The sequence below is a fragment of the Nyctereutes procyonoides genome, unplaced genomic scaffold (genome assembly GCF_905146905.1).
Source record: "Nyctereutes procyonoides isolate TBG_1078 unplaced genomic scaffold, NYPRO_anot_genome, whole genome shotgun sequence".
Classification (NCBI taxonomy): domain Eukaryota; kingdom Metazoa; phylum Chordata; class Mammalia; order Carnivora; family Canidae; genus Nyctereutes; species Nyctereutes procyonoides.
In genome coordinates, this window is record NW_026575142.1 from 55,642,270 (window position 1) to 55,652,738 (window position 10,469).

General features: G+C 50.5%; 1 protein-coding gene across 1 annotated transcript in view; it reads right to left on the bottom strand.

The window, feature by feature from the left end:
* Window positions 1-5,900, bottom strand: part of MB21D2 (Mab-21 domain containing 2) — a 107,979-nt gene extending 102,079 nt beyond the window's left edge. The window contains exon 1 of the mRNA XM_055307643.1: window positions 5,635-5,900. Coding sequence (XP_055163618.1) covers window positions 5,635-5,845 — 211 coding nt within the window. The 5' untranslated portion in view covers window positions 5,846-5,900. The remainder of the gene's footprint in view (window positions 1-5,634) is intronic.
* Window positions 5,901-10,469: the final 4,569 nt, after the last annotated feature.

Consider the following 10,469-nt stretch of genomic DNA (forward strand, 5'->3'; position numbering starts at 1 on the left):
CTGACAGCAGGGTACACTTCCCCATTGGTACACTTGGGAAATTCCTGAATTTTTCCCTGTTGTTTTTTTTTTTCCCCAAGGGTTACCATAACAATTAGATGATACAAAGATGTAAAGCCCTATGACAACCTCTGGTGCAGGGTGAATACTTGCATCATCTCAGTTGCATCCCTGCCTCTGTTCCAGGTGGAAGGACTCCATTTCCAAGAACTAGCAGGCATATCTACCCATTCGGCTCAACGGCTTGGTCCTAGCCTCCATGCCAACTGGGATCATATTCATTGTGCATAGGAGCAGTGCTGTTGGATGCGAAATGCATGGCATCAGGCCCAACACAGGACAGGATTGCAGAGTGCTGAGCAGTTTGGGGAGCTCCAAGGATTCTGTTTCAATAGGTCTGAAAGGGCACCAGAGATTCCAAATTGCTTCCAAAAAAAAAAGAAAAGAAAAAAGCTGCAGGAGAGTCTAAGAGCTAATTCAATGACAAGTTCTCAGTTTGACAAGAGAGAATCTAATATTTCCATGTAAGCAAAAGAGGCCCAGTCTAATCATGAGCAATGCATTATCCAGTGGGCAGCAGAACGCCCAGAATCATCAACAGTTCTAGGGCTCTTCTGTCAAGGACAAAGGTCAGCGATGCCCAGAACCATGGAGGGAGAACCCAAACTAGCAGCAAAAATAAATATTCAGAGGGATCTCCCCACCCTATATGTGTTAATACTTTCAATGCTGGCGTAGACTTCAAATACAATCTTGCCTATTATTATCCAGATACAGTAGGTTAGTGACTAGAACTCTAAGGAACTTACCAAGACTTGGAGGCCCATGAGGCAATGACCGAATAAATGCCCTCAATAAATACTGCTGGATAAATACATTACAAGGACAATGTCATTCAAACACTGGAAAAAAAAAGACCAGGCTTCAAAATGGTCTGTTCTCAAGACACAGAAAGTGCCTAAAAATATAGTAGGTCTAGAAGCACACAGAAGCAGCACACTGCAGGATTTTGAGGTGGCTACAACGTATTTATGTATCGAAAAGGAGCAAGAGCCAGCAAACTACCTTGGGTAGAGGTTGTGGGCAAAGGAGAAGAGGCAGGGTCTCCAAGAGCCTGTATGAATTTCTCAAAGTTCCTGCTCACTGTGCTATCCTTGGGACCCTGCATGTTATTTGGCAAACAGTCTAACATTCAGCAAGTATTTGCTGAATGCAAAGGTATAAGAATATTTATCTTCACAAAGTTTTTGGAAGAAAATTACATAAATTAATGGATTTATGCAAAGTGGTTAACACGAGAGCCCACGTATAAAATGAGCTTAACAAATGGCAGTGGAAGTTAACAGTCAGTCGTGCCTTCTACATACAGCCAGAGCCTGTAACGTGTTCTCCTAGGCCACCTCGAATTGTACTCCCTAGTTCTTTCTGATACCAACCTGCAGAAATAATCCCAGGCTAAGCTCACTAGATTTTCTAGTGTCCATTTCTTTAAATAAATAATGAAATCATGTATACATTCCTTTTCAGTTTACAAAATTATCCATGTTTAACAGATGAAAAAACTAAGACCACTCAGCTAGCAAAGAGGCAGACTAGGACTGGAATTACAGATTTCCACATCGTATTACAACGACCAATTGCTCAACCAGAAATTCAGATAAGTGATTTTTTTATGGAATAAAATACTGGAACTCAGACTGTTCCAGAAATCGGCTCCCATGCTGCTTGGCTCACTCTAACGCTGACAGCTGAAATCAGGAACAAAATCCTGAAAGGAGAGGTAGCAATGTTTTAAGCAATGTTTTTATCCTCTGTACTTTTTAAGATTTTATTTAGTTACTCATGAGAGACATAGGGAGAGAGGGGCAGAGACACAGGCAGAGGGAGAAGCAGGCTCCATGTAGGGAGCCCGACGTGGGACTCGATCCCGGGAATCCCGCATCACGCCCTGAGCTGAAGGCAGATGCTCGACCACTGAGCCACTCAGGCGGCCTGCTGTCCTCTGGACTTAATGCATTTATTCTTAATAGGTTCTCTAATAGGAAAGGAGGAACACGTCTTAGAGGCAGGGTGTTGTGAGTTTGAGCAACATCTGTACCATTTTTTTAGCCTGAGGACCTGGATGGGTCTTAAGCCCAGTAAATTTCAGTATCTTCATCTGCGTAATGGGAAAGCAATACCTACTCCTAAGACCATGTGAAGCTCCTGCACTGAGAAGGCAATCAGCAGATGAGAGCTGTCCTAATAACTATCGCCCTGCTATCTACCATTCTGACTGTAGGGTGAGTGACTGCTTGTCTCCTTCCTGGCTTCTAGAGCTTCTGCATAGCCCCTGTTCTGCATCTGTTCAATGGGGACACAGCTAGTCTCCATCCAACCTCGCCAGGGAATGAAGATAACAAAAGAGCTGGCAGAGACATTATGCAAATACCAAATATTATTAAAACATTAATGAACTCTGGCAATTTCCCTGAATTTTGATAAATGGTGTTTATTATGCACTGCCAGGCTCTCACACAATCTGGGTTCTCAAATATTAACTAGATAATAACAGCAATCAGTCTCCTAAAAGACCAAGGTGTAAAGAAATAAAGAGTGAGTCTAGAGGTTTCTAGCCAACATCTGCCTCAAAGGAATCAGAATCTCTGTACAAACACACAATGTCAGGACGGATCACAAAGGCCACGGTGACCACCAACAGGTTCAGACCAACCCCACACAGCCTATTACGAGCCCTGCTTTGACAGGACAGTGGACTTTCTTGGTGCTGACAGGTCACTGATTATAACCACTGTCTACCACCACTTTATGCACTTCTACATTCTGCATAAAGTTGCCTCCAGAGTAGACAATACAAAAAGGGCCTGGGGGCGGGGGGGGGGGGGGGGGGTGGTGCTTGGGTCCAGACTAACAATTTTATAGAGTGTTTGGTTCCCCCACCCCAGCTGCTTCAAAACTGAGGTAGTAAGTAGTATCCACAGCTCCATTAAAGGGGCTTGCACCAGATTCCTCTACGATTTCACTGTGTGAGGGGATAATGTTTTTAAGCTGCTGACAATCCTCAGGTACACACAAGCTCAGTTAGAGGCAGAACAAAGCCAAGACGAGTTGCGGCCCCCCTCCCACAAAAAAAAAAAAAAAAAAAAACTCCCAGAAATGAGGGCCTGGTGCCACCCCAGTGACACCTTAACAAGCTGAGGGTCATTAAGACACCTCATTTACATATTCATGAAAGACTCAAGGCTGTGGCAAGTGAAACAAAGTGCACAAAAAGAGATTTTGTTTTTTAAGCCAAGCGAAAATCCGAAATCCGCTTTAGAAAAAAGTAAATCCACACGGGGACCCTGGCTGTCGCCAAACCTTCACTTGTCTAGAGCCGCCAGCATCTCATTAAAGGGAAGCAGGGAACTCACAAATGAATGCAGCACCACACACAGGCAAGCGCATTTTGCCATCTGCCTTCTAAGTGTCCAGAGGGGCAAAAGGCTTAAATGACACTCTCCTGAATTTTCTGTCCTGCAGGTGGATGTATCAAATTCCCAGGGGAACAAGAAAGACTTCTCTTGCAAGGTCAACGGGATAAAAGGGAATAGAAGGGAATTCAGCTTACCTGTCGACAAAATGCCTCTGGTGGCATTAAACACACATGAAGCACCCTGGGATAACTCACCCTTCCTATGCGGGTGAAGGTTTTGCTAAATCAGTGTCTCAGCCGTGGGGTTAGCATGGTAGATCCTAATGAGGTGCAGTATTTAAACTTACCCCTACCTTTTTCTGTTCCCCCCCTCCCTTTTTCTGTTCCATGATTATCCAGACTGATGGTCACCCAGCACCTTTCTCTAGAGAACCAACAGAGCAGGAGACATCAGAACTGATGTGGGGGCTGTAACAACACGATGGCAGACTTCCATTATTTATGTCAGAGAAAGGCCTTGATTAAGCTACTGAAATCACTGCCCTGAGCCTTCTCTGTGCATCCCCACCCTCCTGACAATCACTGTGCTAGCTTCCAGATTTGGAAGCTCACTCCCACCAGGTTAGCGAGTTGTTTACAAAAAAAAAAAAGAAAAAAGAAAAAAAAATACATCGAATTCATCTGAACAGCTGAATAGCCGAGTATCTCAATAGAGAGCTTTTCAACCCCATACAAAATTCAGGACACACTTGGGCAGTGTGGAGCCAAAGGTCAAAAAAAAAAAAAAAAAATGCAGCCCCAAGTTTTCACATACTTTCTCCAACTTCCCAAAGCATTACTATTACCGGGCCCCACACGTTCAGTCCTTCAATCCGTACCACCCCCGACTTGGACCTTGGGCTTCGGGGAGGAAGAACAGCGAGGGCGAAGAAGGCACCCTATGACAGAACCAGCAACGACAAACAGCCGGCTGAGATCCGAGTAAAGGGGGTAGCAGGAAGGCAAAAAAAAAAAAAAAAAAAAAGAATTCTGTCTCCCTCTGGGGTCAGAGCCCTTGTTCAATAAAATTTTCCACGACTTGGAAAACCGGCTGAGGATGCAGAGGGCTCAGAGCCCCGTAGCAGGGCAGCCCTACCCTGGAACCCCAGGTCTGCGCGGCGCCAAGGGCCAGGCCACGGGCCGCACAACCCTAGGGTGGCCGGGGTGCGGCCGCAGGCTACGTGGGAGGGGGGCTCCGGGGGCGCACACTCAGCCTGCACCCCCGCGCCAGCACCCAACGACAGGGCGCTGGAGGAGGCACGGTCTCCAGGTCGGCTACATTATTTACCTGTACGCACACCTGACAATCTGGTTTTAGGACCTGCGGGTGCCGGGCTTGGAGGTGGGGGTGGGAGTGGCGGCGTCATTCTCTCCCCTCCCTCGCCCGACGTGCCCGGGGGGCTCGAGACTCGGGGCGCTCCGCCGGGGCCGGCGCGCGGACCGCACACAAGGAGGAGGGGCCCCGCGCCTCCGGGGCCCGCGCGCCGAGCCGGGTCGTCTTCCAGCCGCGAAGGAGGAATCGCGAGCTCAGCCGGCGCCCCGGAGGAGCGCAGGGAAAGGGCTTCCGAGCGCTTCACAGCGGAGGTCGATTTGCAAAATCAAAGTTGCAGGAACTCCGGGCGCCCGGCCTGGCCGCCGGAGCGGGTTGCTAAGGGAGCACCCAGCAAGCTTGGCCGCCGGGGGGCTCGGCGCGACGGCGCGGCCGGACCGCGGGCGCCACTTGCCGCGCGGGCGCCGAGCCAGAGCCGCGAGCGGACGGTCCGCGCGCCCCGGGCTCGGACGGGACCCGGAGCCGCGGCGCTCGCGAGGCGCAGGTCCGAGCCCCCGGGGCCGCATCCCCGCGTCGCCAGGCGCCCCCGGGGCCACCTGGACCTCGCCGCACCCGCCTGCCAGCCCCGGGCCGCCGAGGCATCAACAAAAGAGCCAGCGGACGGGGGCTGCGGCGCGGAGGGCGGGGGGCAGGCGAGGGGGCCCGGCGCGAAGTACAGAAGGAGCGGGGGGAGCTCGGCTGGCAGCGGAGACCGCGGGGAGGGAGGCGGGACCGGGACGGCCGTGCCCCAGGCGCCCGGCTCCGGGGAGGGAACCGCGAAGGACGGAGAGCGCGGGAGGGGGCCCGGGCTCTGCACCCCGCTTCCCACCACTCGCGCGCACGCACACGCCTCCCCCGTTTTCCTCCTCACCCAGCATGGAAAAGATGAAGTCCTTGGCCGTGTGGATCTCCAGCGCTCTCTGGTCGTCGTATTCCCGCTGGTCGTGCCTGGCGAATTCTTGGATGAGTTTGTTCAATTCCTCCACCCGAGCTCCTGACCTGAAATCCAGCTCCGGGAACGCCGGCTTGTTGTTGCAGCCCAGGGAGGCTGCCTTGCTGGCGGTGGGAGCCGCCATCTTCATGCAAAACGCGCCGAGGAGCAGCTCGGCGGCGGCGGCGGCGGCGGCGGCGGCGGCGGCGGCGGCGGCGGCACCCGCCCCGCCCCCCCGCGCGCCCCCCCGCGCGCCCCCCCGCGCGCCTCCCCGCGCGCCCCCCCGGGCCTCCTCCCCGCGCCCGCTCGCCCGCCCGCCGCGGCCCCCGCCCCGCCCCGCCCCGCCCGGCCCCCGCCCGGCCCCCGCCCGGCCCCCGCCCGGCCCCCGCCCGGCCCGGCCCGGCCCGCGGGCAGGCGGGCGTCTGCGCGGCCGGTGCCGGCCCGCTGCGCTCCGGGCGTCCCGGCTCGGCCGGCGGCTCTCCGCAGCGGGGGTGCGCGGGTGACCCCGGCCGCCCTCCCCGCGGCCCCCGCGCGGCGCCGAGGCTGCAGGTGCCGGCCCTCCCCGCCCCGGCCTCGCCGCCGCCGGCCCGAGCCTCCCGCGAGCGAGCGCGGAAAGTGAAGTGGAAACAATGTGAAATTCACCAGCTCTGAAATCAACAAGCGGCCGGCCCCGGGCTCACCGAGCCAGCACCGGCGTCCCCACTTAAAGGGACAGCGCACCCAGTGGAAAGAGAAATGAATAAATGACAGAGGTCTGCGCGCCTGTGCCACTTGCCCGTCTGCGCTGGGGCCGACGTGCGAGTTGTGGACGTAGCCTCTCTCCACCCCCCACCCCCACCCCCACCCCCACCCCCACCCCCGAGGGCAGGGCTTGCCGAGCTCACTCAGGAGAGGGGGAGTCTTCCTCCGTCTGATTTTAAGGGCGGTGTTTGGAGCGAGGACATCTCTACGGGAGCATCTCCATCGCAGTGACTCCAGTGAGCCTTGAGATGGGGAAGGAACCTGCCCTAAGGAATATGAAACCGATCAATCCTCTGCCCTCTTCTGCATTGATTGCCAAACACGATAGAACTAAGCATATATATATATATATGTGTGTGTGTAAAAAAAAAGAGTGCCCACCACGTGCCATACAGCCACTGCGGCACCCCTATCTTTTTGCCCTAGGAAAAATTAATTTTCCTGGATGACACCTTATTCGGCTTAACACAAAATGAGTCGACGTGGCACAGCCTGCTCTAATCTAAAGACAGGAAAACTAAAGGGAGGGGGCGCAGAATGCACTGCCCCAGGTTCCAATGAACGTTGAATGTCGGAGGTGAGAATTTCCATTCAACAAATAGCATCTGAGCTCCCACCATTTCTTTGGCAGAACCTGGTGGGCAGTGATAAAGCAGAGGAGGAGTTCTTACACTGCGGTCGTACTTACTTGACAGGGCAGGTTCCATCTCAGTCCTGGTCCTTTTGGACAGAGTAGGATCTCCCAGATGCTTTTAGAGTTTATGAGGTTTCTGGGGCAAACACTTGGAAGGCCTATTGGTTCTTAGAAACCAGGTATCTCCCTAATTCTCTAAAATCCATCTCTTCCCTATTCCATAGTCTCTGATTCTTGTAGGAGCTTTTTCATTTTTCTGACAAGTTCTCACTGCCAAGAATACAAACTGTTTTGTTCGTCCAGGTTCTTTTCCCCATAAAAATGGAGACGGGAATTCCTACCTCAGAGGCTGTTTTAATGATTACATGAGATAAAGTGGGTCAAGCATTTAGTGCAACGCCTGACATAATAAGTAATTAATTGTTAACTGCTGCTACTGTTGTTATAAACGTAATCCTTTCCCTTCTCCAGCCTGTTCTCCATATTGTTGCTGCAGTGATGGTTGCAAAACAGATCTGGCCACTGATATTGCCTTGGAATTTCTCTTCCCTCCTTTCTCTTCTCTCAACTTGATACCAAAGCCAATTCCATGCCTATCTCCCCCCGCCCCCCACACACACACACCCCAACAAAGTCTTCCCCAATCCCTCCCTAACCTGGTGGCAAAGTTCCTCCCTTAGACCCTCCACTGTTTCCTGCAGAAATAATCAGGTGGCACTGATGAATTTCGACCTTGCTCTATCATTGTTAATCCAAGTTTCAAACCATGAGATTCTTTAGGGTAAGGACTACATCATATCCGAAGTCATATTTCCCATGCCATTTAGCCCTGTAGGAAGGTCCTCAGAGTTTATTGAATCAAGTAACAAGTGAAGAACTTTGGCAGAATTGGTTAATTTCTTTTGCTTTTGGTTTCCTTCTCCTCGAAACCAGCTTCCTTGCCCGCTCCATATTAAAGAGGATACATGCCCAAATAAATGCTGGCTTTTGCAGGTCTGCTATGCTACCCCGACTTCGCAGCTGAGAGGGTTATTACCATTACCTGGGTAGTGGTATAAGCTATGTGAGTGATTGGAACTCCAACATAAATCCATGCACTCCCATCTGTCAGTGCCTCTCTCATGATCAATGGTAGGCATCTGTGGGACAGCTGGCTGAGGCACAGCCACCCCATGGATCCATGGATCGGGAAGATCCTAGTGCACTCATGCAAGTAACAACCTCCAACCTTCATGATAACAGTTTGGAATAATTCAGGCCAAAAAGTCAAGTCACTTTCTCTTTGTTAATTTCCCAAAGCATAAATAAGGCGTTGCTCTCCTCTTGTTTCTCTTTTCTTGTGGTACTTCGGTTCACTGAGAGAAAACAGGTAGTTAGCCCAAATTGCTCTGAATGTGCCTTAGCCTTGGGCCCTGGATGTTTTGAATAAGTGAGTCAATAAATGGTCTCTCTGTTCTACATTGTTCTACTTTACATGAGCCAGATCAGAATTCTATGAATCACTGACCTTTAATGAGCCTATATATTCAGAGAATGTCCTGAATAGAAAATGAAACACCTTTTATATGATCTTATAGAACTCTAATAAGATGGTACAAATATCTCTTGTCGAATTGGCAAAATAAGAAAGAGGATCACGAACCATAATTTCCAGAATTGGGCTCTTGGGAGGCTTTTTAATCTCTGGGCCCTAGGAAACTCATGAGCTCCTCAAGGGCAAGCGCTGTGTCTCTCCAGCTTTGTAAACACTGCATTTAATACAGTTCCTGGCCCATCTTATGACCTTAATTAGTATGTTTGAATGGATGAATAAATAAACAAAAGAATGACAAATTAATATCATCTCCCAAAGTCCAGGAAGTCAGCATTTAGGTGGGTTTTGCTACAGTTAAATATCTCGGTGTAAACTCTCTATGGTTTCCTAACAATCACATAAGAGTTGCTATAAATATAGGTATTTCTGCTTGAATTTCACTAAATGCTTCTATTTTCCTGCATTCCTCCCCGCCGCTTCCCTCCCCCCAGCCCCAACCACCACCGTCACCATGTATGTTAAGTGGCCTAAGAGAAGGAAGGGAAATAGAGAGGAAAGTGAAGCAAGAGAAGGAAATTATTAGAAGATATTAAAGAGTGTCACAGTCCTATAACAAAAGTGCACATCTCCAGAGTTTTGACAAATGACTCAGAAAAGGTCAATGGAATCTACCATCTAAACAAGCACTAAGGAGGGCCGTTCCTTTACTTGCTCCTCTGGCATCAAACAGAGCACAGAAACTCACTTCATCCCACTTAGAGGTAAAACTTACGCCTTTACTTTCCCAATCCCGAATTTTATTAGCTTGTGAAAGCAGCCTTCTTATTGCTTCTCTGGGGCTGTTTGTTTTTAAATTCAGCTCTAAAGTTCTGTGGCACTCTCAGCCATGAATAACTGGGCTGTTCAGAGCATGTATTAAAAATAGCAAGCTCCACATCCACATGATGGATTAACAAAATATAATTTTAAACAAAGTTGCTCTGGTCTGACAGAGATTTAAATAGCAGCCCAGGCTACCAGATCTGGCCTTCTAGGGCGGTTGGATTTTCAATAAAAGTCTAACAAATGAAAGTGGCCAAAGCTTCTTAGATTGGAAAATGTAGGCAGGGAGAAGAGAGGCAAGCAGCACAGACATACAGGATGTTGATGGTAGAGGGATTTGGGATAAATCCCATCCACCAGCTCCATTTTGCCCATAGAAGTGGGGCACAGAAAGGCAAAGTAGGCCTGCCTAAAGAGTAGAGGTGTTGCTGTTTCCAGTTCTCAAACTTCGAATTTAGTAAACATTTAATATGTTTCCAGGCCACCAGAGAGGGCATAGAAAATCCCACAAAACCTGACCAGAATTCATAAAACAAAAAGAGGAGACTGACCGTTGGGCAAAATGCACTCCTCGCTCTTGAAAGTTAAATCTCAGTAAACCGGGAAATGCTGACATTTGGAATTGCTTGGCTACTGCTTTTTCCCACCATCAGGATTAGCTGAGCTGAATCTCCTTGGCATATCACAAAGTCGTTCAGGGACATGCAGTCTTGCCGGGGTAATTTTACCTCTGGTGAGGTCGGGCCATGGAAATGTTAGCGAGGCGCCCCGAACAGTGTGGATAACCATTTGACTCAGTCTGTTCTTTCTAACCAGGTGAACCCCCCCCCCAGTGAAGCGCACCCCCTCTGGCCCACGCACCTGGTTCCACCTGTGCCTTCACCTGTATGCCCCGTAGCCCTGAGGGCCTGGGGGCTCTAGGTGGAAAGAAACTAGCAGTGTAAATCTCTGCACCCAAATCTACCCTTTTATTCTCTGCTCCTGCTGTGCTCAGGGAGCCAGATCTGTGCGCGTGGAAAGAAAATAGAATCTAGGAATGGAGAT